This window comes from Apodemus sylvaticus, chromosome 19, assembly GCF_947179515.1.
Source record: "Apodemus sylvaticus chromosome 19, mApoSyl1.1, whole genome shotgun sequence".
Classification (NCBI taxonomy): Eukaryota; Metazoa; Chordata; class Mammalia; order Rodentia; family Muridae; genus Apodemus; species Apodemus sylvaticus.
The window spans coordinates 12,060,454-12,087,953 of NC_067490.1; the positions used below are offsets into that span (position 1 = coordinate 12,060,454).

The 27,500-nt window shown below is 51.5% G+C and overlaps 2 protein-coding genes across 3 annotated transcripts in view; both read right to left on the reverse strand.

Annotated features, from left to right (window-relative positions):
- The window catches only part of Ggt5 (gamma-glutamyltransferase 5), a 27,943-nt gene extending 19,506 nt beyond the window's left edge, over positions 1 to 8,437 (reverse strand). The window contains exon 1 of one of the 2 annotated variants that reach the window (XM_052163473.1): positions 7,930 to 8,437. In XM_052163473.1, coding sequence (XP_052019433.1) covers positions 7,930 to 8,102 — 173 coding nt within the window. In that variant the 5' untranslated portion in view covers positions 8,103 to 8,437. The remainder of the gene's footprint in view (positions 1 to 7,929) is intronic. The other variant, XM_052163472.1, reaches the window with a different exon arrangement.
- A 2,947-nt stretch (positions 8,438 to 11,384) lies between these two features.
- The window catches only part of Ggt1 (gamma-glutamyltransferase 1), a 23,064-nt gene continuing 6,948 nt past the window's right edge, over positions 11,385 to 27,500 (reverse strand). The window contains exons 2-14 of the mRNA XM_052163853.1: positions 23,376 to 23,520; positions 22,405 to 22,569; positions 20,436 to 20,566; positions 19,958 to 20,044; positions 17,457 to 17,649; positions 16,962 to 17,119; positions 15,728 to 15,877; positions 15,130 to 15,266; positions 12,787 to 12,974; positions 12,441 to 12,568; positions 12,227 to 12,339; positions 12,017 to 12,130; positions 11,385 to 11,693 (exon numbers count right to left, since the gene is read on the reverse strand). Coding sequence (XP_052019813.1) covers positions 11,547 to 11,693; positions 12,017 to 12,130; positions 12,227 to 12,339; positions 12,441 to 12,568; positions 12,787 to 12,974; positions 15,130 to 15,266; positions 15,728 to 15,877; positions 16,962 to 17,119; positions 17,457 to 17,649; positions 19,958 to 20,044; positions 20,436 to 20,566; positions 22,405 to 22,565 — 1,707 coding nt within the window. The 5' untranslated portion in view covers positions 22,566 to 22,569; positions 23,376 to 23,520 and the 3' untranslated portion in view covers positions 11,385 to 11,546. The remainder of the gene's footprint in view (positions 11,694 to 12,016; positions 12,131 to 12,226; positions 12,340 to 12,440; positions 12,569 to 12,786; positions 12,975 to 15,129; positions 15,267 to 15,727; positions 15,878 to 16,961; positions 17,120 to 17,456; positions 17,650 to 19,957; positions 20,045 to 20,435; positions 20,567 to 22,404; positions 22,570 to 23,375; positions 23,521 to 27,500) is intronic.

A 27,500-nucleotide genomic window follows, 5' to 3' on the forward strand; every position in this document is an offset into this window, starting at 1 on the left:
AGAGGAGAGGAGAGAGAACACAAGCTTGGCGTAGGCTTTGAAACCTAAAAGCTCACCCTCATTGGCACACCTCCTCCAATAAGGGCACACCTCCTAGTCCTTCCCAAAGAGTTCCACTGACTGGTGACTAAGTGTTCAAATGTATGAGCCTATGGGGTGGGGGTGGGGGTGGGGGAGATGTGTAGCCTCAGGGAGCTCTTCTGGAGACTGAAGCCATGCCTGGATGCTCCCTCCCTCCCTCCCTGTCCAGTTTTTATCGCAGCCATGGTGTGAGGAGCTTTGCTGGGTGCTACTCTAGAACAACAGGACCAACAGGACCATGGGCAAAACCCACGGAACGGGAGGCCAAATAAACGTCGCTTTGTTTTTGTTTTTTTGTTTTTCAAAACAGGGTTTCTCTGTATAGCCCTAGCTGTCCTGGAACTCACTCTGTAGACCAGGGTAGCCTCAAACTCAGAAATCCACCTGCCTCTGCCTCCCAAGTGCTGGGATTAAAGGCATGTGCCACCACTGCCTGGCTTTTTTTTTTTTTTTAATTCTTTAAGATTTATTTATTTATTTATCTTGGGTTTTTGTTTTGTTTTTTGTTTTTGCTTTTTTGTTTTTTTTCAAGACAGGGTTTCTCTGTGTAGCCCTGGCTGTCCTGGAACTCACACTGTAGACCAGGCTGGCCTCGAACTCAGAAATCCGCCTACCTCTGCCTCCCAAATGCTGGGATTAAAGCCATGTGCCACCACCACCCGGCTTATTCATTTTTATGTACATGAGTATACTGTTGCTCTCTTCAGACACACCAGAAGAGGGCATTGGATCCCATTATAGATGTGTGGTTGCTGGGAATTGAACTCATGACGTCTAGAAGAACAGTCAGTGTTCCTAACCTCTGAGCCATCTCTCCAGCTCCCTAAATGTGGCTTTATAGATGATTTCTGAGGTATTTGCTATTATAAGAGAACTCTGACTAATACGATATGTGTCAAAGAACTTAGCAGTGGGCCAGAAAGATGGCTCTGTAGTTCAAGAATATCAGTTGTTCTTGAAAGGGACCAAGGTTTGATTCCCAGTATCCATATGGTGGCTTGCAACTACTTGTGCCTCAGGGGAGCTGGTGTCTCCATTTGACCTTTGACCTCTGAAGGCATCAGGCACGCATGTGGTCATACACATACTTGCAGCAAAACCCATACACATTAAAATAAAGTGAAATGTATAGATTCTGACTTAAAGGGAGTCTTGCTGTTCATATTATGATAATTTGAGCGTTTAAAAGGAGGAGGAGGGTGGGGCTGGGTAGGAGTTAAAAGCTTGCTCTTCTTCTACAGTACCACGGTTCAGTCATCAGCACTCAAATGGCAGCTGCCTCCCAAATGCTGGGATTAAACTGTCCATAACTCCAGTTCCAGGACACCTGGGGTGGCCTTCCTTGGGCACCAGGCACACAAGTGGTGTATGTACTTACATGCCTGTAGACTCTCATACACATAACATATTTCTTTAAAGGAAAAGCAAGCCGGGTGGTGGTGGCGGCGGCGGTGGCGGCAGCGGCGGCGGCGGCGGGCGGATTTTTGAGTTTGAGGCCAGCCTGGTCTACAGAGTGAGTTCCAGGACAGTCAGGGCTACACAGCGAAACCCTGTCTCAGGAAACAAACAAAACAAAATATAAAGCGTAATAAAACAGGCCAGTCCTCCAGGAGTAAACAGTACCACTCAAGAGTGTGAAGCTCAGGGAGAGGCGATCGTGGTTGGAGAGCACCATTAATTAATAATGGGGAAATAGTACATTTGGGGATCCACTTTCCTTTTGTGTCTCTCTTCCGCCACATTGCGGAGTCTGCAAGCAAGAGGCCATTACCAGACGCTCAATCCTGGACCAGTGCCCTGAGTCAAGCCCAGCTTCTTTCTTTATGACTTAGTCAGAAACAAATTGTAATCTGTTATCATGTGTTTCTTAAGCCCTATCTCAAACATAAATTCAACATGATTATCTTTAAAAAAATTAGTTGGTTTTTTTGTTTGTTTTTGATACTGAGAATTGGCTTAGGGCCTTTGAGATACCAGGGACATGCTTTAGCTCTGAGCTATATTCTTTTCTTAAAAAATGATTTATTTATATATGTAAGTACACTGTAGCTGTCTTCAGGCACACCGGAAGAGGGCATTGGATCTCATTATGGATGGCTGTGGTTGCTGGGATTTGAACTCAGGACCTCTGGAAAAGCAGTCAGTACTCTTACCCGCTGAGCCATCACTCCGGCCCATGAGCTGTGTTCTTAGATGTCAATACCAAGCGTAAGTTAAGAGGAATGGAAGACAAAAGAGATCGAGATCAAGGCAGAGAGTAAGACAAGGAGAAACAAATACACAGTCATTATAATCACCAGCCAAGGGTGTGGCTCAGAGGTCCAGCCTCTGCCCACCGTGCTCAAGGCCCTGGCACTTAGTTCCAGAACTCATAAGGAAACCAGCAAAGCCAAATGTTGCTTTAAAGGCCCCTGGTTCAGTCCCATTAAGGCAGATCAGGAACAAAGATTCATCGCAGGCCCCTGTAAACATTCTAAAGATGCTACCCAGGGTCTTGCTACATGGGCCAGGCTGGTTTCAAACTCAGAATCTTCCCAAGTACTGGGTTTGTATGTAGGTGTCTGGAAGAAAAGAATATAGCTCTGAAAAAAAAGAAAATAGCTCAGAGCTGAAGCATTTCTCTGGTATCTTAAAGGCCCTAAGCCAATTCTCAGTATCAAAAACAAACAAAAACCCCAACGAACCATGCCTAGAAAGATTTGATATTTAGAACAAAGGACCAAAAAGAGGTATATCGATACATGTGACAGTGTGAATAAAGTGGACACGTTCCTTGAAAAGGATTTACTAGTTTTTTGCAATTCACACAAAGAAATAGAAACTTGGCTTGGTGACAGGGTTCAGTGGGGGAAAGGTGCTAGGTGCCAAGTCTGGTGATTTAAGAGCCATTTCCAGAAACCACATGATGAAAGAAAACTAACTCAGTCCTGTGATCCACATAACTCTCTCTCTCTCTCTCTCTCCCTCCCTCCCTTCCTCCCCTCCGCTCCCCTCTCCCTCCCTTCCTTCTCCTTCTCTCTCCCCCTCTGCTCCCTTTCCCCTCTCCCTTTCCCCCTCCCCCTCCTTCTCTCTCTCCTCCCTCCCCTTCTCTCACTAAATAAATAAATGTAAAATATTTAAAACATAGAGACTTAATATCTACTACAGAAATAGAAACCACTGTTTAAAGGTTCCACAGTCACATACACAAAGACCTCAAACACAGAGGGAACACCAGCTTTCTGTTACTATAACAAATACGGAAATAGTCAACTCTTATAAAGAAAAGGTTTATTTTGATTCACGGCCCGGGAGTTCGTGGGCCAGTTGTGTCTGTGGCTCTGTTTGGTGGCACAGAACCAATCTCCCAGAGAGTGAAGAAGAAAAAAAAAAAAGAAAGAAAATAAAATAAAATGGAGAAACAGGGGTCTCCCCAGTCCTTTTCCAGGGTGTGCCCCAGCACTCACAAGGTCCCCCCACTCTGCCTGCCTCTTAAAGTTCCACCGCTCCCCAAATGTGCCTAGTGGAGAGCTCACCCCGAGAAGCCGAGAAGACGTGTGAGATCTCAATTAGCTCAGAAGACTCAGCCAGTACATTCTTCTCAACAAGTAAAGATGGAGCAGCCCATTTGAAAACAAGCCAAAATAAGCGTCTTTCTTGCAGAGAACAGGAGAGAGCATGCGCATGTTTGCGGTAGGTGGGTAGTATCGTCAGAGAGCGACCTAGAATCACCTGGGCGACTGGCCACTGCACATGCGTGAAGGGATTCTCTCGATTAGGTTAACTGGGGTGAGATGATCCACCTGCTGTGGTTTGATGGGTTCCTGGGAGGGGCCCTGGACTGTATGGAAAGGAGAAAATAAACGGAGCTCAAGTTTTCCTTGTCTTGTCTTTCTCATTTCTTTTCTTTTGGGGGAGGGCTGGGGGCGTGGTTTTTTGAGACAGGGTTTCTCTGTGTAGCCCTGGCTGTCCTGGAACTCCCTCTGTAGACCAGGCTGGGCTCCAACTCAGAGATCCGCCTGCCTCTGCCTCCCGAGTGCAAGGATTAAAGGCGTGCGCCACCACAGCCCGGCTTGTTTGCTGGGTCTTGATTGTGGGTGTGACTGGTGCTTCAAGCGCCTGGTGAACTGAATAAAGTCGGAATAAAGTTGTTATCTGGGTGTTTTAGCACAGCGACAGGAAAAGAAAACACAGCTTCCCGGTTCTTTATGGGAGCAGCATGAATCTGATACCAAATACAATAAAAGCATGGGTGGGGTGGGGTGGGGTGGGGGTGGGGGACGGTCGGGTGCAGCGTGTGCCTGGTGCGCACAAAGGCCCTGGAGTAGATCCACGTGCGGAAACAAACCCAAGCCGACGAGGCAGGTGTAACAAAGGAAAATTACAGAGATCGCTGAGATCGCTGATCATCTGATCATCGAGGCAAAAATTAGGAAGCCCAATTGTGATCGCCTACGGTAAAAAAAAATCATATTGAATCCCTATTGAGCGGAGTTCGTGCTAGGAATACAAAGGTGACTTAAGCCTCACTGCATGTTAACGGGAGAGAAATAACAAGAAAGAAAATACATCTAATGTACGACCTAATAAAAATGGCAGAAAGAGAGTTGGAAATCGCTCCATGCTGCTAGGCGTGATGGCTCACAACTGGACTTATCCTGGGGATGACTAAACCAAGGGGGGTTGTCCTGATCAACACAGGAGAGAGGGAGGGAGGGGGGAGGGGGAAAGGGAAAGGGAGGGGGAGAGGTTGAGGGAGAGTTTTTCACAGAACAAAAACCTCGCATAAACAATGATCCTACCTAACTATTCAACATAGTTACAGATCTGTTTGTGTTTCCTCGCACAAAGGCAGGGCTGTGTCTGTCTTGGTTACATTGTGTCCTGGTTACATTGTGTCAGTAGGTGATGACAGAGTATAGTTGTTCCTCATTTTACCACGCTGGAACAACTTAACCCGGAACCTAATGTATGTTACACAAGTTCTGGGCCACTGAGCATGCACCCGCTCCCCCCATATTTAATCAATGACAAAAGTATTAGATATTGCAGGTAGGGGAAGGACCCGCGACTTACCCACATGTATCCCCAACCCCATAACCATAGGCATAAGCCAGGAGCCTGGGTCTAAGGTAGCACTGCTATGGTAGGGCTATATTCCTGCTATATTAAGAGGGAGGCAGGTACCTCAGCTTCTGGTCCCTGGCTTTCCTCCCTTGGGAAATGTGATCAGTCTCTGGTTCAGTAGGAGAGTGAAATATTTCCTGTGCACTTGTCCCCAAGGAATCGACAGGCTGCTCTGATGTCACCACTACAGCCTCAACAGGCTCACTCAGCCCTGTGTGTTCACACAGGGCATTTGCAGATGTGTGTGCTATCCCTAGATGCAAAGAGCTTTTCATCCCGAGCCCTAGTGGTCAGGGACGGCAGTCACTTCCTGGTGAGCTGGTCAGGAATGCAGAGGTCAGGAAGGTCTCAGAACAAGTTTTAGGCTGAGAGGAAGAAAGAGGAGAAACTAAAGCCCAAGCCCTGGAAGATGGAGACCAGGAGCCACACCCTAATCTTCCCTTGGGTCCTGAGATGTTGGCCTATGTCCGCCGGATCAACCCAGGCAAATGACTATGAAGAGCTACTGAAGGAACATGTCCAGTGTGAGGTGAATTCACCCGTGTGCTCTCAGCCATCCCATGAAGGAGGTGGCAGCCTAAAAGTCACGTCACAGAGAGGAAATTGAGGCCCACATGGTTCCATCCATATAACTTGGCTTGTGTAACTGCTCCCCTCTAACTAAGGGTGCAACCCTCGGATGCCAGGAGGCCATCAAGCAGCCACCCATAGCCCTTGGGGTTTAACTGTCACCCCAACTTGTAACCCACTGTCAGTCCAAGGTGGCCGCCCTCCAGAAACCTACTCACCAGAACCCCAAAGGAGCCTTCCCATCTGGGATTTTGGTAAATAAAGGTGTGGCCATTAAGTACGCAGGGGCCGGGCAGATTGGGGTCCTGGGGAGATGTGGGGGACTTTAGAAAAACTGACCCTTCCACAGCCTTCCCGTCCTGGTCCTGGTGAGAACAGCAGTAGCAGCGAGACTTCCCGCTGTGACACTAGCCAGGTTGTCCTGGTGAGAACAGCAGTAGCAGCGAGACTTCCCGCTGTGACACTAGCCAGGTTCTTCCCCTGGGCAGACATCCTAAGTGGAATGGGAAAGATCTTGTCCAGGGGCCATACAGCAGGCACCTTTCTTAGGGCCTAGTTTGGCTATGGTCACTGACCACTCTTTCACGGTAAGTAGCTGGGTCCATAGGCTCCTTCCCACCCCTGGCTTCTTAAAACAAGAACAGGAAGCAGGGGCCGTTGTTTGACAAAACACTGTGGCGGAACCCACATCCGCTTTTCACCAGGGGAAGCTTGAGAGTTTAAAGTGCAGGCTCCAAGCACCAACCACGGCCTGACCCTCACAGACCAAGCGCTTGCTTGCTTGCCGTTCAGAGGGCTTCCTCACAGGTAGTAGAAGCACACCCCTCTGTTCATGTGGGGTGGGGGTGGGGGGGGGCTGCTCATCTGGCTGGTTTTCTGTGAGGCCTGAGTGTGCACACGAACCCCACCTCAGTTACATCTCTGCATTCTGGGAGGATTAAATAGATGCCGCAGCATCTCAAGGAGCCAGAGCAGTTGAGAACGGTTGGTCTTAACTCTTGTGTCCCTTGGGAAGGCCACGTGGCGTAGAAAGGACTGTCCCGCCTCACGGACTCATCGGGACTGCCATTCCTATCGACTTCCAATTTAAATGCAGACATGAATCCTCCAGGAAGTCTGGGAACCGGGTTAGCAGGGTTGAGGGTTACTGTGAGCATGAGAGATGGAGGATGGGTAGACGGATGGATTAAGGGAGGAGGGGAGGAAGGCAGGACAAAAGGAAGGAAGGAAGGAAGAACAGATGGACAGAGACAGAAGGGTGGTTAGACAGATGGAAGCAAGGGCAGATGGAAAGAAGGATGGACGGAAGGAAGGAAGGACAGACGGATGGAAGGTGAATTCAAGAACAGTACAGAAAAGCATGCTAGCCAGTTCTTTTGGTCCGGGACCACCACTCTCTCTGCTGCAGGACCCAGCCTTGCGGTTTACAAAGCACTGGAACCCCCGACAGTGGGCTACCAGGCAGATATTCTGGGAAGGAGACCCCGATGACTGGAAGGAAGGAGAGACTAGCCTGGGTTTCACGGGCCCAGTGGGAGGCAGGGGACCAGGACCTGCCTCAGGCTGGTCCTGGATAGCAGAGGCTTCCCATGGGCTGGGTTTCCTGGAAGATGGTTAGAAAACACCTACAGTAGTAGCCTCTCTGCCTCTCTCTCTCTCTGTCTCTCTCTCTCTCTCTCTCCTTCCCAGCCTACACATCAGTCACTCCACTCACCAAGGCCAGACCCTGCCACAGGAGGTCCTGACGGTTGTAACATGCTTTAATACTGGCCCTGGGAGGCATTGAGTATTGCGGGATTGACCAATGTATGGAACCCTGAGGCCCGTTGCCCAGGTTTCTGAAAAAGGTCAAGTCTTGGTCAGGACCAGTGGGGACAAAGAAGCAGGTCCCATTCAGTCTGCCTTTCCAACCAGCATTGTGTAAATGGTCTTCAACAACAGACTCACACTGTCTTTGCGACACTGTCCTGAGTCCCCCCATCTTCCCTACAGACAAACGCACGCTGCTTCTGTACAAGGGCTGTAGGACGTCAAATCACACAAGGCCCTTTCCCCACAGCAGGCATGGCCGGCACTCACGTGTCCCCCTTCACACACCACAGTTACACAGTCTCCAGGCACAGCCGGGCTAGCTGCCAAGGGCCACTGAGTTCACACCCACCTCTTACTCACCGTCCAATATCTGAGCAGATCTTGGAGTCAGCTGCTACGGCTGCACGCGTGAAGGTGCCGGGACCGCAAGAGACTTGGCGATGAGAAAGGACCACAGCCAACACAATGAGAACCAGACCCAGACCCAGGCCCAGCAGGACCAGGCAGACGGTGGCCCTGTGGCTCTGTGCCATGGCTCAGTGGTCCACGGAGAGGCGGGAGGCAGGTAGAGATAAACTGTCAGGTGAAGGGGAAAGAAACTCCACGCGGTGAACTCAGACGATTGGACAGATGATTGGAAAGATGATGGGCCCAGCAAGACAGACAGTCACACAAATCAGGCAACTGGATAGAAAGGATAACGGACAGCCTTACAGTCAGGTGGCCAGGCAGGTTACAGAAGAGCAACAGGAAGCCAGACAGCCAGATGGGTTTATGGATAGACAGACAGACCGGCAGACTGTGGCCAGGCCGCTGCTACTCTCCCCCAGAGGGAAACTGTGGCCGATCTAGCCACAGGTCTGAACTTCCAGTTTTTTAGCTCCCAAGGCTTGGCCCTGGAAGCAGGCCAGACATCTACAGGGAGTTTTTTCTCGAGGAGGAGAAGAGCCAGCTGCCGCTGTTAACTCTTTCACTGCCAGTTGATTCCCACGGCCTGCCCTGCTGCCCCCAGCAACACCCAGAGACTCCTCAATCCCAATGCAGCTGGCAATGTGATGTTTGCCGCACCCAGGGGAACTGGGGCACGGGACCCTGCTGCTGCTTTCCTGCCTCCCAAAAGCTTAGGGTCAGTCAGGGTGTCTCCTGCAGGGTGATGCCCCTTTCCTCAGCCTGCACTCCCAGCTGGTTCCACCCAGGCAGCCTCTCAATCTAACCACCCACCTGGAACAGGGATGGGGCCGAAAGGGGACCAGGGTATAACAGCCTGGCACAGCCTCAGCATACACATGGGCGTGGAGTGGGAAAGGGTGAGTAGGCAGGCCAGATGTCTAGTGCCCCAGCACCCACTGATGCTGAATTGTCTCCTGGGACATGGTAACCCCAAAACTCAACCTTAGACCTCTAGAGAGAGGGGCTATCCTACCTGGGTACCCCCTCCCCTCTTTCTGCAGCTCAGAGCTCCACCGGCTGGGCTCAGAAGTGCTCAGAGCTATTCCTGGGCTGGTGAGCCTCCTCCTCTTGGGGGCCTGGCTTGGGCCTTGCCTGAACATCTATAGTCTCAGGATGTTCAAGTGGAAGCCAGCCGGAGGCGTGAGGATCTACCAATGTGTTCTGGTGATCAGACCTAAGAGGTGTGCAGTACAGAAGAGCCCTGATCTGGGCTCTCGGTCTCAGTGCCTTCCCATCATCCCTCACTCTCTTTCCACTGAGCGTGCCCCGCCCCACTGCCTGCCCCCCACCCCCATCATCATTACTCCCACTTGTCACTGCCAAAAAATATGAGACTGGGAGAGGGAATGCCTGTACTGGCTACCCATCCTGTTAAGTGTCACATCCAGAGTCCCTGCTCAGCCTGGGCCAGGGAGCCTGTTTCCTGTAAGTCTGTTCCCACATCTTCCTAGAGGGAGTGGGTAGTGTCTGTGGGAGTCTTCCCCATCCCCACTGTCCCCAACACTACAGTGCCATTGCTGAACCAGGAACCAAAGCACCTTCCTGAGTATAGGCCAGTCCACTCACCAGCCACAGCCCCCTAAGGCCAAAGCAGTGGGTGGGCAGGTGGGTGGGGGATGGACAAGCAAACGCAAGGGTAGGTTATCTTCTCCCCCTCCCCCATCCCTGCTTGGCTGGGACATCCTGCTCAGTCACAGTGCAGAGTTCAGAGGCAGCTCTGCAGATTCTCAAGATTTGGCACCGCATTAGATTTGGCTGGGAAGGCCAAAGTTCTGGTGGCTCCAAAGGCTCTTACCCACGAAGTACCACAGAAAGGACAACAGAAAGGAACGGTCACTCAAGCTCCCTAGTCTCCAAAGAAGCTCCGGGCTACACGCCCGTGGGTCTGGGAGAGTGCAGTATACTTCCGAGCACCCTGGGTCCACGGAACTCTTGGGCCAGTCCCACGGAGCATGAAACACTGACATACTGACCTCAATATATTGACCTAGGGAATCCTGCCTTCTCCCCTTCAAATATGGGTTGAGGAATGACTGCGCCCCCCCCTTCAGCCCAGCCTCCATCTTCCCCAAGGAACCCCAGAGATAGAAACCTTTAGGGCCCAGACCTGGAGCATACCTACAGGAAAACCCTGCTTTCCCACGGACAGGTTGGAAGTACCAGGACTTCTAACCTCCTCGGACCCTACTCCAGCTACCGGGCCCCTTCCCTCAGGGACTCCAACTTATGCTCACTTCAAGGGGCAATGTTTAGCTCTTAGGCTGGGACAACCTCATTGGCTCACTTCTACGTGTCTCCAGGAATCCCCTTACCTCAGAGCCACAGCTGTGGGTTCTCTGGACCCTAACATGGCACGCGGGGTTGCCCCCGAAAGAGTGTGTTGGATAGTTTTATATCAACTCGACACAAACTAGAGTCATCAGAGAGGGAGTTTCGATTGAGAAAATAACTCAGGAAGATCCAGCTGTGGGCAAGCCTGCAGGACGGTTTGTAAATTAGTGATTGATGGAGGAGGGTCTAGCTGCTTGTGGGTGGCGCCATCCCTGGGCTGGTGGTCCTGGGTTGGCGGTCCTGGGTTCTATAAGAAGGCTGAGCAAGCCATGAGGGGCAAGTCAGTAAGCAGCACCCCTCCATGGCCTCTGCACCAGCTCCTGCCCCCAGGATCCTGCCCATGTGAGTGCCTGTCCTGACTTCCTTTGATGATGAACTATGATGTGGAGGTGTAAGCCAAATAAACCCTCTTTTCCCCAAGCTGTTTTGGTCATGGTGTTTCATCGTAGTAATAGAAACCCTGACTAAGACAAGGAGTGTGCTTTTCTGGGCTGTGTTCCCCTCGTGGATCTGTGGGTTTCCGATAACTGGTGGACCTGCTGGTTTTTGAAAACTGGGACTCTTGCAGGACAAGCTTGGATTTCACTTTGGGTTTGTGCTTGGAAAGTGACCCCAAGCAAGGCTCTGGCCAAGTCGCCTTGTTTCTGCCTTTTATCTAGCCTACTCTCCTTCAGTTTTACCCCACTAAGTGCTGGCCAATGAGAGCCCACATCTGCCCTGGAAGCCCACTCCCCTCTTCTCCACCCCACCCCCACCCCTGCTCCCCCCACCCTCCGTCTGCCCCGCAGCCACGGGTTGCTTTGTCCTAGTTAACGGCAAGGTCGAGGCGCCCTCTAGTGACTGATATTGCAAGTGTTCATGCTTAGGTCAATTTAGGTGTTCTGTTTACCCCTTCCTCCTAACTCTCAGGCACAGTGGGATCCCCCCACTTAAAGGTTGATGACTAACATCATGGTAAGTCTTAGGATCTTGCCTCACCATTCTCCAAGCCAGATGGCTTCATTTCATACACAAGACACTAAAGCCCACGATACGGCAAGTCCAGCCCGCAAAGGCTTCCCGCCGCTCTGCTGTGGCCTCCGTTTATTACGCCGCTCTGTCCCACCCAGGGGCAGCATGTTCTCCAGAGTCCCACTCTTGTCCCTCTTCCCACTCTCGTCCCTTGGCTGCAGGTCGGTCTTGCCTCTTCCAGGCACTCAGTAGCCAGCGGGCTCCCCGCCTTTTCTGGAGTCTGAGGCAGCTGCCCAACCGCCAGATGTTCGAACGACGGCCTGAACCACAGCTATGTAGGTGGACGTGACCTCTGTGTAGTGGTGCCGAGTCTTCAGGCCGGCAGTCACCGCCTGAGGGTGAGAGGGCAGGGTGCGTCTCAGCAAGGCCACAGATGTGTCTGGAACCATTCCTGTATGGTCACAGACCTCACAAACCCAGTTATAAACTGCTTCTGGTCAGGTGATCAGAAAGAATTAGAGGTGGCTGAGCTGCTAAGGTCTCCTAGGAACTGGCTGTTTGGCTGACATTGAGCAAGGACTCAGAATGATCTAGGCTGGGGACCATATGCCTTGTCCAGGGGGCAAACTGCAGACCGTTTGCTCTGCGGTGGCTCAGAAGATGGCCAGCCTCTAGGACGCTCTCTCATGATTCTGTCTCCTCAGCCCCAGCCTACCTGATCGAGGTCTTTCTCTATTGTCGTGGTATTGGGCAAAAGCTGGTTGTGCAGCCGGGGCTCCTCTATGGCTCTCTTCACATCATATCCGAACCAAAGGTTGTTGATGATGGCCTGGAGGGTAAGTATAACAAGATGTCATCATAGGCCCGGAAGCAAGGGCGAGGAGGAGAAACGGGGGCAGGAAAGGGCAGGCAGAAGGGCACATACCAGGGCAGTGGATGTGGTGATCTGGGTACCTCCCGAGGCTCCGACCACCATACGAACCTTGCCGTCCTTGTCCACGATGATGGAGGGACACATGGACGACAGGGGTTGCTTACCTAAGACCACAGGAGGAGACAGGGATGGCGATCAGCTGCCTGGTTAGGGTACCAGCCCCCTCCCAACTCACCTCCTACATCTCAGGATTCCCAGCCTGCACCTGGCATGATGAAGTTGGCTGGGGAGGGGGCTACCCCAAACTGGTTGAAGAAGTTGGGTGAGCTGAAGTCGTCCATCTCGTCGTTAAACAGGATACCACTGACCCGAGAAAGGACCTTGGAGCCAAAGCTGAAGATAGACCAGCTTAGATAGTGATCTACAACCAGCCCAGCTATTCCCCAGCCCACGCCAAGAGCACTCACTAGGAGCCCCAACCCTCATCCACGTCCCCCATGCTGGATATGCTGCCAAGGTGGGTTTCCCCATCTTCTGTTTAAAGAAAATGAAGATAGCCCCCAACCCACAGCTCCAGTCCCTGCTCTGCCCAGCAGCTGCACAGCCCCTACTAGAGGTTGATGGTACTGGTGGCGGCCACTGCACTGCCATCTTCTGAGACCACAGACAGGTGGGCAGTGCCCCCATCATCCGGAACGTAGACCTCGGGCTCATAGTAGGCGGTTGGCTGAGTGGTTTCGTCCGTAATGCGGGCTCGGAGCTGGGCAGCGTAGAACTCAGAGGTCATGTTGCGGATCACCTGCCGAGACCCCAGAGCTGGCCTGAGGAGGTTAGGAGGGAGGAGGGGGGAGGGAATGCAACAGGGCTGTCCCAGCTGGTCTTAGAAAGCCCCAGCGCCTGCCGTTCTGGAATCTGAGAATGGGGGAGTTCCTTAGAGTCAGAGACTTACAGGCAGGCGGGTGTCTGCTGGCCCTGTAGCTTCAGGGGGTCCCAGAATCAGCTAGTGGGTGGAGGAGCTGCATGGCGACCTAAGCTGACTGTGGGCTAGGATTTAATGTTTCACTCCTAGAGTTTGGATACCTGAGGAGCCTGCTACAACTTCGCAGATAGATTCTGAACAGGGAGGGGATTTATGAATAGATGCATGGCTAGGAAGACAGGGAAAGTCTCCTGCAGGTGAGTAGTCTGCGTGGCCTTTAGCCCAGCCTAACAGGTCCTGGGCTCCCTTTCTTTCTGGCTGGCCTTGACTTGTGCCTCAGTTTCCTGTTCAGAATCTATAAACAGGGTCTTCTGCAGGTTAAGGGAGCGGGGCAGTGTGGCGGCTAATTTGATTGTCAACCTGATTGTACTGAAAGACTCCCAGGTGATTAGCAAAACACTCACCTCTGTATGTGTCTGTGCTTTCTGAGGAGATTGGATCTGATGGCTCTAACCTAATCAATGGTTTGATCCATTGATAGAAGTGAAGTGTGTGTGTGTGTGTGTGTGTGTGTGTGTGATATAGGGTGAAAGGGGGGGTGAGGGTCTTCGTATGTGTCACAGGCTGCTCTTGACTCGTGCCTCAGCCCCCCTGGAATGCCGGGGTGATATGTGTAGATTGGAGTGGAGATGCCAATGAACTACTGGACAGTGATGGACGTCTGGAAGGCACAGCCTTTGTTGGAGAACATGGGTTAGGCACATAGGGATGTGCTTTTGAAAGATGGATTGTGGGGCTGGACAGGTGGCTCAGTGGCTAAGAGCACCAACTGTTCTTCTGAAAGTCTTGAGTTCAAATCCCAGCACCCACATGGTGGCTTACAATCATCTTACAATTACATAATGATATCTGATTCCCTCTTCTGAAGGATCTGAAGACAGCTACAGTGTACTTACATATAATAAATGAATATTGAAGAAGAAGAGGAAGAAGAAGAAGAAGAAGAAGAAGAAGAAGAAGAAGAAGAAGAAGAAGAAGAAGAAGAAGAAGAAGAAGGAGGATGGATGGCCCTGGTCCCGTCCAGTGTCACCACGGAGTCATCTTTGCTCCATTCTACCTTTCTGCCACTATGGTCTATCTGTTTTACTGCAGGCTCAGAACCTGTACCTCTCGGGTTTTGTCGCAACAACCAAATGGTCGACCGTAAGAGGCATCGTGGCAAAGGGTGGGATGTGATTTGATTAATGTTAAACCTAAAAGATACAGAGACCCTGGGGTAGGGCTCCACCTCTGGCAGATGTGAGTCATGTGACCCTGGTGCTGGTTTTCTCACGCAGTGTATGACAACACCACTGCTCTCGGGAATATACCCTGGGCCGTGGCAATGGTTTCTTACTCAGGGAAACAAGGGGATAGTGGGCGATAGAGACAGGAAAGACTTTTGTAGCAAAAAAAAAAAAAAAAGCTCACAAACCAGTAGGGGCGCCAGGTGTGCACTGATGTTCTAGGTCAGGTTTTATGAGGATACATTTTTGAAAACTGAAAGAAAGTGAGGGGAGAGGTAGGCTTGGTGGCTCGTGCCTGTAAACTAGCACTAGGAGTCTGAGGTAACAGGGTTGCCTTGAATTTGGAGCCAATTTAGATACAGAGTGGGGCTCTCTGCCTACCAGGTCTTAATTCCTTTCATAGCCCTCATCGTTCCTGAGAGATACAACCCGTCCTCCTACACTGAGCACTCCAGAATCTTCCAGGTCAAAGACCCACGCACGTGCAAAGGATCTGAAATAGGAGCTGGGCTGCAGAGGTGTTGGACTTAGAGGCGGGATAACAAGACACCAATTATCCATTGCCTCAGTTTCCCCAACACTGTGAGCTCCACCAACTAGAGGTCAGGGTACATCGTAATGAGTTTACCCTGAAATCAGACTCGGTTCAGAAAGCACAAATGAGGGGAGGGGCAGGGGAGGGAAGCCTTGAGAGCTCACCCAGCACCCCTTTGGCAGGTCTCCTGCCTACTGTGGGGTACCCCCCTTACCTGAGACACATCGACAAACTTTGGGTCACCAAGCATGGTCCTCTTGGCATAGGCAAACCGAAAGGCCTCCACGATACGGTGATACGTCAGCGCCTTCTGCTCTGGGGTTGCAACGCTCTTCGAAGAGAAGTTGTATCCTGAATGGTATCCAAGCACGTATTGGTAGGCAACTGGGGCTCGAGGGGTTAATACATCTCTGAGCCATGTTTCCCACCCTCTGCCATAGGAAAAGAAAATATGTAATACCCAACAGCAGTGTCCATGTGAGAAGGGCGTGGTTAAGAAGAGGGCATGCCAACATTGATCTGACAGGGACAGCTTGAGAGTCCCAAGGTCTCTGGGCTTCTGGAAGATCACTTAGACCAGCCAGAAGCATTCTGGACAAGGCTCCTGGCCTGAACTCCCTGACTCTTCCTGAACATTTTCCCTCCTCTAGCTGCTAAGCATCACCCCCTATCCTTCTCACCTCTTGTGAGGAACCTTGTGAGGAGGTACGGCACTAAGCAGCCTCTAGGAGGCTACAAGCCATGGGGCAGTGTAGACATTCCACTGGGTCTCTGTCCCTGCTCCTCAGCAGGGTTAGAGAGAGACATCTCACCTTTGAGGATATTCAAGATGAGAACCAGCACGGGCCCGCTGAGTGGGGCACTGGGCACGTACAGGGTCAAGTCCCCGAGGCTCATGCTCATTGGATGCTCAATCAGTTCCGCACGGTAGTTGTTCAGGTCCTCAACCGTCATGATGCCCCCTGCCGTGGGACAGCAGCTCAGTGACTGTGTAATGGCATTGCATCGTGGTCGGGGGGGTGGGGGTGGGGCTGGATCACGTCGGACTGGGGTTACTCTTGAGCACGGTACAGGGTGACATCGAGAAGTGTGGCCAAGGTTACACTATGGGGTCAGGGCTGTTTAAGGAGTTTGGTCATCACTGAAGACAAGGATGGGTTTGTACCGTAGTGAGGGAATGGTATATACCATCCAAAGGGCCCACGGGGCCATCAAACAGATAGCCCTGACCATCATCGGGACCCCCTAGGCACTAATGGTGCTTACCACCTACGCCAGGCTCAATCAACAGCCTTCTGGCCTACTGTTCATCTCTGCAGCCCAAGGGTCTTTCCCATGTGTGAAATACCTGCCTCCATCTTTCCCTTACCAACCTCCTCCTTCACTGATGACCGCGTGGATGGGAGGAGTCTCCTAATTCTCTGAGGAACAGGTTCTAAGTAGGATTTACAGCAGTAAAAGTCAATATGCTGGACTGGAGAGATGGCTCAGCAGTTTAAGAGCACCGACCGCTCTTCCAGAGGTCCTGAGTTCAAATCCCAGCAACCACATGGTGGCTCACAACCATCTGCAATGGGGTCTGATGCCCTCTTCTGGTGTGTCTGAAGACAGCTACAGTACTCATATACATAAATAAATAAATCTTTTAAAAAATAGTCAATATGCTGATCTTCCTACCTCTGGAAACAGGATGAGAATGCCGTGACTAACGTCTCTCTCATAAGCTCTTCCACAGGACTCATAACCCTTGTTTAGCCCAGGCTATCCTCTGCCTGATAGCCATTTCTTGCAGGTCATCCTTCCAGATCCGCAGCCCCTAGTTCCTCCTCAGCCCCAAGGGCTTCCATACCTTTATTCACACCCGAAGGGATTTCCTGTGCTCCTCAGGCTGGCGGGAGGCAGGAGCTGTGAATCCGTGCTGACCCTTCCCCGCACCCCCCCACCTGCCAAGCACTCCCCGAGGACCCAGAGGCCACCTAGGTGGGGAGCACACCTCAGAGCCACTCAGGGCTCCTTCTGTGGAGTTCCCTGCTCAAGCCCACTCACCAGCCTCCTGGATGTCTTTCACAATCTGGGCTGTGAGGCTCCCATTGTAGAAGGCCTTGGCGCCTTCCTGGGCCAGTACCTGCAACGTATCAGCCAGCTTTGGCATAATCAACGTCTCTCCTTCCTGAAGCACCTTCCCTTGCCGGCAGAACACCTCGCTGGGGCAGAGAGGACCCGTGTAAGGCGGCAGGTGTGGGAAACCAATTTTACCTCACATCCACTCCTCACACTTTTGTCCTCAGGGTGCAGAGGACAAACACAGGTAGAGCCTGTCCACAGGTGGGTTGTCCTCTTGCTTGGGGTGTCTTGGGGTCTCCAGCGTCCTATCTATCTTGGGCCTCATTGTTCGCTGGAGCCTCTAATCTAGTCTCTGACTGTGTCTCCTCACACGGTGAGAAGGTTTAACATTGGCCCCTGAGTGACAGGCTCCTGAGAGCAGAGCACAGCACCACCAGCCCTTCCCAGGATGGACCATGTGGGCATGAGGCCGCCTACCACAAGGCTGGCGTCTTCTCAATGATGTCCCTCTTTTGGTCCAGGGCTCTTGCCAAGCCCTTGCCCACAGGGAAGCCATGGCGAGCCAGCTGGATGCTGGGTTGGAAGAGGTGAGCCCAGGGTAGCCGGCCATGTCGTTGGTGTGCCAGCTCATAACCGCGGATCTCACCAGGAACGGCCACCGATAGGCCACCTAGGGACGAGCAGAGGTGGAAAGAAAGACAGACAGGTGTGGGGAGTGGGAGTGTGGAAGGGTAGTTAGTGGCTGGGTATGGTCGCTGGGGCTATGATCCCTGCTCCTGAGAGGCTGAGGCGGGAAGCCTTTCAAGTTTAAGGACTGTCTCCAGAAGGAGTCCAGGAGCAGCCACAAGACCCTACCTAAAAAGGAAAACAGGAAAGGAGTTGCTGTGTAGTTTACTCTGCTGTCATGTGCTTGTCTGGTTTATTTCTAGCACCACATTAAAAAAAAAATAAGCAGCAACATTTTTCCAATCTATTTAATGCCTGAGGCTAGAGTAGCCTGAGAGGGAGGGGATTTGTTGCTAGGGCAGTGCTAGGGTTCAAACTCGGGACCTCCCAGGTATTAGACAAGGCCTTCACCCCTGGGCTTCATCCCTATCCAGGGAAAAGAGACGTTTAAGATCATAGCTCAAATACTTCATACAGGGTTCAGAACGGGGAGCCCGTGGCTGTGTGCTGGTGTTTGCTGCCACAGATGATTGGACAAGTCCTCAGAGGACCTCCATGCGAAATCCTGCGTCAGGACTATGGTTGCCCACAAGACTTGGGGAAAGCCAGACCCCTCCCGCCGCCCCCCAACTCTCTGTCTGAGCTACCCTCAGTCACTCTCGTTCCACACAATTCCTGGGCTCCACCAGACTGTACCAGAGAAAGGCTGGCAGCAAGACGCTCCAGCTCTGTGGCAGGAGCCAGGTACTTACTGACTGGTTTTATGTCAACTTGACACAGGCCAGAGTCATCAGGGAGGAGGGAACCTCAACTGAGAAAAAAGCCTTCCATAAGATCAGACTGTAAGCAAGCCTGTAGGGCAATTTCTTTATTGCCTGATATGGGGTGAGCCCATCTCATTGTGGGTGGGGCCATCCCTGGGCTGGTGGTCCTGGGTTCTATAAGAAAGCAGGCTGAGCAAGCCAGGGGAAGCAAGCCAGTAAGCAGCACTCCTCCATGGCCTCTGCACCAGCTCCTGCCTCCAGGTTCCTGCCCTCACTGCTGTTAATGATAAACGTGCTATATGGAACTATTCATGGAATAAACCCTTTCCTCCCCCAAGCTGCATTTGGTAAGGGCACATCATCACAGCGATAGTAACGAGATCTAAGACAGGCCCTTTCCTCCTGTCTACTGACCTGGGTCCCAATGCTAGCTTTGTTTTCTCTGTGTGCTTCAGTTTTCCCAGCTGACCTAATATGTCTTCCTTTTTTCTGGTTCACATCTTTAAGGAGCTAATGAATTCATTAGAAACAGATTCCTAAACCAACCGGGCAGTGGTGGTGCACGCCTTTAATCCCAGCACTTGGGAGGCAGAGGCAGGTGGATTTCTGAGTTCGAGGTCAGCCTGGCCTACAGGGTGAGTTCCAGGACAGCCAGGGCTACACAGAGAAACCTTGTGTGTGGGGGTGGGGGATGGGGGGGAGGGCCTTATCAGCAAAATCCACTCACTTTGGCAAGGGGACAGTCTCAGTGACCCTCGGGAAATGTTACACTAAGGAACTCATCTCTCAGCATTCTGAAACCCCCCAAATACCAAAATGCATGGATACCCACAGCCTGTATATGAAGCACGCCCCCATGTATTTAATTGTTTGGTGATGACTCGCAGTAGTTAACACCTAGTTAAGGCTCTGTAACCAGCAGCCTACTGAACTATTTGGGGAGTATTGACAGGGAGGAAGGTATGCGTGTGTGCAATATAGAAGCCAAATAGGCTTTTAAAAAGATTTACTTGGGCTGGAGAGATGGTTCAGCGGTCAAGAGCACTGGCTGCTTTTCCAGAGGTCCTGAGTTCGATTCCCAGCAACCACATGGTGGCTCACAACCATCTGTAATGGGGTCTTATGCCCTCTTCTGGTGTGTCTGAAGACAGCTACAGTGTACTCATATAAAAAGATTTACTTATTTATTTTATTGTATGAGTACTTGGCTTGTGTGCACATGTGCATGTACGTACTATATGCATGAAGTACCCAAGGAAGTCAGAAAAAGGACATCAGATTCCCCTGGACAGGGGGTTACAGGCCATGTGCGTGTTAGGAGACAAACCTAGGAGCTCTGTGGACACCAAAGGTCCACGTGATTATTTTCTCCATGTGCACACATGGGTGGCTCAGTGCAGGGCTGAGAAGAAACAAGAGAACCTACCCCTCCCCTCATGATGCCGATCTAACCATTTGTCATGGGAGGGTGTCATGGGTACCAGAGCTGTCCCCAGGCCTCAGACAGGCACTCGTTCCCTGTAAGTGCTGACCCATGTGACGGCTTACCTTCTTCAGAGTCCTTAGAATTATTGAACATGCTGCTGTAGGCCAAACTGGGAGCCACCTCACGGGCATTGATAACTTCAGCTTTTCCTATAAAAAGAAACACGTTAACTAGGTGGTGGTAGTGCACGCCTGTAATCCTAGCACTCTGGAAGGCAGAGGTAGGTGGATTTCTGAGTTCGAGGCCAGAGTGAGTTCCAGGACAGTCAGGGCTATACAGAGAAACCCTGTCTTGAAAAAAAAAAAAACCAAATCCAAAAAACCAAAAAAAGAAAGAAAGAAAGAAAGAAAGAAAGAAAGAAAGAAAGAAAGAAAGAAAGAAAGAAAGAAAAAGAAAGAAACATGCTGGCAGACCAGGTTAGCCCCATCCTTTCCTGCCAAGGGAGCTCAGGGGACACCCAACTATGCTGCTCTAGACCAACTCACGCTGATGGGAGGGGGCTAGCCTGAGCCACTCACCTGCCCACCCATGGGCACTCACCTGTGGTGCTGTTGTAGATGGTGAAGAACAGGCCGCCCCCGATGCCCATACTGTGAGCGTTCATGAGCCCCATACACAGCAGGCTTGCAATGGCTGCGTCCACCACAGAGCCACCTTCCTGGAGCATATCCCTAAACAGCACAAAAGAAGACAAGAGCCAGAGGGCTCTCAGGGCTACCCTGCCACACCCCCTGGCCACCTAGCCCAAAAGATGACAGAAGAGAGACCCTAGGCCAGGGGCTTCTGCTTTGAGCAGAACCTCATGCTGCATCAGGTTTACTCTGGCCTCAAATCTCAGCCTCCTGAGCGCTGAGGTGAGAGGTACAAATTTCCATGCTTAGCTGGGCCAGGTTTTTGTTTCCTGGCTCGTTCGTCTGGTTAGTTTATTGAGATGGGGTCTTACCCGGAGGGCTGAGGTTACAGGGGACGTGTTTGGTTTTTTGTTTTGTTTTGTTTTAGGTGTGTGTGTGTTTTCTCTGACCCCCAGGTACCCATGGGGGTCAGAGAAGAGCATCAGATCCCTTGGACTGGAGTTTCAGGCAGTTGTGAACGTGGTGTGGGGAACTGGACTCAGGTTCTTTGAAAAAGCAGTGCACAGTCCAAGTCATTTCTCTAGGTCCAAAGCTTTCCTTTCCTTTCCTTTTCTTTCCTTTCCTTTCCTTTCCTTTCCTTTCCTTTCCTTTCCTTTCCTTTTCTTTTCTTTCCTTTTCTTTTCTCTTCTTCTCTTTCCTTTCCTTTTCTTCTTCCTTCCTTCCTTCCTTCCTTCCTTCCTTCCTTCCTTTCTTTCTTTCTTTCTTTCTTTCTTTCTTTCTTTCTTTCTTTCTTTCTTTCTTTCTTTCTTCCTTCCTTTCTTTCTTTCTTTCTTTCAACAGGCTCTCACTACATAGCTCTGGAACTCACTATGTAGACCAGGATAGCCTCAAACTTACAAATATCCACTGGCCTCTGCTTCCTGAATGCTGGGATTAAAGGCCTGTGCCCCTATGCCTTGCAAAGTTTTTGTTTCTTAAAGACATATATTTTTTTTTCTTTTCCAAGCAAACAAATGTACTTGATTTCATTGAAAAAAGGGGGGCTACTTTTTATTAATAACACTTTTAGGGCTGGAGAGATGGCACTTCTGGAGGTCCTGAGTTCAAATCCCAGCAGCCACATGGTGGCTCATAGCCATCTGTAATGAGATCTGATGCCCTTTTCTGGTGTGTCTGAAGACAGCTACAGTGTACTTATATATAATAAATAATAAATAAGCCGGGCGGTGGTGGCACACGCCTGTAATCCCAGTACTCTGGGAGGCAGAGGCAGGCAGATTTCTGAGTTCGAGGCCAGCCTGGTCTACAGAGTTCCAGAACAACCAGGGCTATACAGAGAAACCCTGTCTCGAAAAAACCAAAATCCAAAAAACAAACAAAAATAATAATACTAAAAAGTAAATCTTTGGGCTAGAGCGAGAAGGAAAAAAACCCACTTTCCCCTGATTGTTTCTAAATGGGAATTGACTTTTACGTATAATGAGATAAGATCCTAGCATGGGCAGAGGCTGCAGAGTGGTTCCGTAGCTAAGAATACTGGCTGCTCTTCCAGAGACCCTCGGTTCAAGTCCCAGCACCAGCCCATTGCAACTTCCAACCATAATCCCGAGCCAGAAGATCCAATGTCCTCTTCTGGCCTCTGAGGGCACCGGGCATGCGAGTGGTGCATAAACATACCCTCAGGCAAAATGAACACGTAATCTTTGTAAATAGTAAAAAATAAAACGACACCATCTAAAATGAAAATCGGGCAGCAGCATGTTTCAGAGAGACACGCTGAAAAGAGGGGCCCTCGGGTCACTGTCCTTTTCCTTAGTCAGAGAGTCCAGGGAACAGCTTACCGGGCAAGCTTTATGTCCGTTTTGCAGATGGGGAAGCTGAGTCATGCCTGAGTTCACTAGTCTTCCAGGGTGCCTCGCCCGAGCAGACCCACTTACCGTCCAATCTCCGAGCAGCGCTTGGCGTCCGTGGCCACGGCGGCCCTGGAGTACACATGATCGGGTTTCCTGGAGGTGTAGGGCAGCCAGATGCAGAGGCCGATGATGACAAACACCAGAACCACAGCCACCAGGCCCAGCACCAGAAACCGATTCTTCATGGCTCTGTCACACAGTGAGAAAGTGTAGGGTCAGACCCAGCCTCGAGAACTCCAGACCACCCGATTCCCCCAACTGGGCACTGTCTAAAGTCACGCCTTGGGGACACAGTCCTGGGCTTCCTCCGGCCTCCTAGAAATGTGTGGGTTGTCTGGCCCCCAGACCTTTGGCCAGGCCATTCCTTCTGCCAGAAGCTCTGGATCCTACCTCCGCTATTACAAACCCCTGTTTATCTTCAGGGCTCATCGCTGTGCGGACTTCATTCCCAGCAGATTCTCCCAAGGAGCCCCTTCAGACTCACATGCCCTGAGTCCCTGCTTACAGAAGAAGCCAAGCCACCACTGTCCTGAGATAAACTCCAGGGGGGGACAGGCTTCACACTTTCCTTCTGAGTGCCCAACTCTAGCGGAGAGCCTGGCCCTGTCTTTGGACCCCAAGAATACCTAGGGGTTGGACATCTGTTGTTGGTGTCAGGACCTCCGAAACCCATGACATCACATAGGTGACAGCGCAACCTGCGCACTTGTTGCCAAGACAACAGCCACCATATTCCCATAATCCACTAGGCTCCCTCACACCTTTACCTGTGGCTACGTCACCATCCACATATAAGAGGAAGGCCCCTCTGATCTCCCTCTCTCTTTCCCCCTCCTCTTTCCACTGCCGCGCCACCTTGCCCTTTTCTCTCTCAATAAACCTCACGTGGAACTATTTGGCCTGGTGTGGTCTTTCTGGATCCACCCGATGATCACAACATCTATCATGCCTTCCAAGAAGGCACCGAATGGCTAGCTGCATGGGTCAAGACTTACCGTCCAGTAAGAGCCCCCAAACCTTTCTTGGGGAGGTGAGGTGGTTCTTGAAAAACAGCTGTATGGATAGGCAGAAACTCCCCTGCACTCTGCAGAGACCAATCTTCCCTGAACTGCTAGAGCAGGCTACCTCCTGGTGGTACTCCTGAAAAAAAAAATCACAACATTAACCGTGAGGCAGGCCCAGAACTTTTCTGGAGTGCCCGATGTGCCAAGCTCCCTCTGGCTCTAGCTGACTTCCTGTCTCCTACTGAACTCTGGAGCTGCCAGAGGCTGCCAGCCGCTTCCATGCACGCATGACTTGTCCCAAGAGCTGCCTGGAGAAGGGGTCAGAGAACCGGGAGGGGAGGGGCCGGGGCATCCATGTGCAAGCCCAGGATTTGGTCGAAAGAGGAGCACGTGAACCCAATAAAAGGGTTCAAGGGTCCAGGCCCTTCCTGAGACTGGACTTGGTATGCGCCTGTGGTGGGACTTTGTGCGGCACTGCCCCCACTTGCCTGCTGGGGTGTTTTTGAATAACTTGGATGGGTATGTGTAAAATGCTAAAACTAGGGGCGTGGTAGCTAACACTTTCAACCCTAGCTAGCACTCAGGAAGCTGAAGCAGAGTTGCTGTGGATTTGAGGCCAGCATGGGCTACCTAGTGAGTTCTGGGCTAGCCTGTGCTACAGTGTGAGATCCTATCTCAAAAAAAAAAGGGGGGGGGGGTTCAGTGCTTAAGAGCACTGGATGCCCTTCCAGAGGTTCTGAGTTCCATTCCCAGCAACCACACGACAGTTCGCATCAACTCTCTAGTTCCAAGAGACCTGCTGTCCTCTTTTGGCCTCTATGGGCACCAGGCACGCAGACATTCATAGTAGGCATGCAAACATTCAGGGAGAACACATTAGAAAAACACTCAGGCTCATTGTAGGCATTCCTCTCCTTTGGATGGGAGGGTGGGGCCGGTGGGCAGAGTAACAGGATTTGGTGTTTGCCTCACTTTACATGGGAAAGTAGATTTGCAACTCTTGAGGCAGAGGAGGGAACTAAACTCCGGGATAGAGGGGACACCACTCTGTCTCCCCAACAGCATCGAGGGGACACCACTCTGTCTCCCCAACAGCATCCCGAGTAGCTCTCCCTGCCCGACATTTAGGCATGACTCTGACCTGAAGACACAGACTCACTACTGTCCCTCCTCCAGGCCCTGTCCTTGTTGTCCAAGGGACAGTTCATACCCTTTAGATCTGATACAGGCACCCTGGGCCCTGGGCTGGACCTAGGTCAGGGTCTGGGATTTCTGGTGAGAAAGTCACACTGAGGTTTCAAGGGGTCTTAGGGGCCAGGCCAGTACCATTTGTGGTGTCAATTCATCCTTGATACTGAGCACTCCCATGTATGCAGGGGGGGAGGAGATGGGCGTGGTCACTGCTCTCCTCCACGGACTCATGCAGCTCTGGACCGTTTGGGGCATCTTGTGTTTCATTACTTTTAGGTTTGGAGGCTGTACTGGCTGCTTTTGTGTGTCAACTTGACACAGGCTGGACTTATCACAGAGAAAGGAGCTTCAGTTGGGGAAGTGCCTCCATGAGACCCAGCTGTGGGGCATTTTCTCAATTAGTGATCAAGTGGGGAGGGCTCATTGTGGTGGTGCCATCCCTGGGCTGGTGGTCCTGGGTTCTATAAGAAAGCAAGCTGAGCAAGCCAGTAAGAAACATCCCTCCATGGCCTCTGCATCAGCTCCTGCTTCCTGACCTGCTTGAGTTCCAGTCCTGACTTCCATTGGTGATGAACAGCTGTGTGGAAGTGTAAGGTGAATAAACCCTTTCCTCCTCAACTTGTTTCTTGGTCATGAAGTTTTGTGCAGGAAAAGAAACCCTGATTAAGGCAGAGGTGTAAACTTCAAGTGGTCCTGGGGTCTCAGGGCGCCGAGATGAACCATCTGTGACTCCCACGGTGCACATGTTTATCTTTCCTTATCCAGCCATCCTCTGTCCACCCAACAGCCCCCAAAGGAACCCAGTGGGGTTCCTTCTTCCAAAGAGCCTGGGAAGTGGGCAGCCCTGACCCCTGACCCCTGTCCCTTCCTTCTGGGACAGGGAGGCTGGCCCAGCCTCCTGCAAGTGAGCAGATGTTTCAATCCAAGCGGAAGACACTCTGCTGGAAGCCTGGCCTTCCATTTCCCACCCCTCCACCTCCAAGTTCTCTCAAAGACTCACTAAACGAATGTTCAGGGCCAGAAGCCTGGCTACACCCAAATCGGTGTTGAGAGGGAAACTGAGTCACTGGTCCTTAAGCCCAGACCCCTCTCTTTCTGTAACTCTGATGGGTTTCCCAGAGGCCCTGGAGGCAGTGGGGACCCAGGAGAGAGACCCCTCTTCCTCAGAGGGCAGTTCTGGGATGGGGAGGAGGAATATAGGTCGGCCAAGAAAGTCCTGGCCACAGAGCTGGTTGTCCCCCAGAAGCAGCCAGAGCCATACCTGTCACCCTTGCAGACTAGCTCAGTGCCCCCATCCCCCACATGGGATCAAGATCTGGGGTTGGGCATCTCCTCAGGGTAGAGGAAGGAAAGGGGGAGCAGCAGTATAGGAGCCACATGCTTACCTAATCCCAGGGGGGGCAAGAGCTCAGCTAAGGGGTGGCAGCATCCTAGAAGGGCATCTGAAGGCTTCTGAGTGGGGTGTGGGATAGGCAGCCCTCTACGAGAGGTTCAGCTAGGCTGGGAGGATGGTCAACACTGACGTCACAGCAGGGAGGCGAGGCGCAGCGATTAGGCTTGTCACCAGGTGACTAAAGTTCATGCAGCCCCAGGAGGGCTCTGGGCGGGGGAGGTGGGAGGTGCTAAGAGCCTGGGAAAGGGCCCCCTCCCCCCTTCCAGATCTGGTTCCCTGCAAGGGGCAGAGGCCACCGGTGTGCCCTTCCAGACAGCCCCTGCTAAGTCCCTCTGTGAATTTAGAGACAGACACGATGTCCTCAAAAGTGTTCCTGGGGCACTGAAGCCGGGGTAGCCCCAGGCACTAGACCATGGCTCAGATCTAAGAGGTCTGGTTGTACCCGATTGGTCAATGACAGCTGTGTGTTCCCGGAACAGGGCCTGCGGCTCGGCTTCCAGACCGGTTCAACCACCGTTCAAGGAACATTCGCCCACAGACCCAGACAGTGACAGGGAGCAGCCTAGAAAGACAAGGCCCAGAGAAGGCCAGACCATGCCCCAAAGTCATAGAATCCAGCAGGGCACTCCTGCAACATGGTTCCTGTCCCCAAATTAAGTAGATGCAGCTGTGGGTCTGCCTCAAGGGGCGTCCAGTTCCCTCCTGGTCCTCACTGGCCAAGGGGAGCAGTTCCCTGTCTCCAGCACACAGTGTGGCAGTGCCCTGTCCTCAGCGGTGCTTCACCTCATATACCTAGAGATGCTGGGTGCTGTCATGCTGCTAGTGCTACCTTCTGAACAGTCCCCTGCACACAACATGACACACACTTCACTCACACACACTACACACACATACTGAGTATACAAACATATACCACATTGCATACACACCCCCATATAATACACATATACTGCACATACACATACCACATATAATACTGCATGTACACACAGACACATACACACACATATGCACACACACCACACAACCATATACCACCCACATGCTACACACACACATACAGCACACACACACACCACACGTACACATATGCCACTGCATACACACATATACACACACCACATATACACATACCACTGCATACACACACATACACACACCACACATACACATATGCCACTACATACACACATATACACACACCACATACACACCACTGCATATACACACATACACATATACATACCACACACACATACACCACTGCATGCATACACACACATACCACACATATCACACACGGACCACACACAACATACTGAACACACATACATGCACACACTACACACACATATTACATACACATAAACACACACCAGACACACATTGTATATACACACACATACTGCACACATACCACATTGTAAACATGTACTGCATACACAGACACCTACACATTCCACACACACACTACATCACACACATATATTGCACACACACATACATCACATACACATACAACCCATACACAT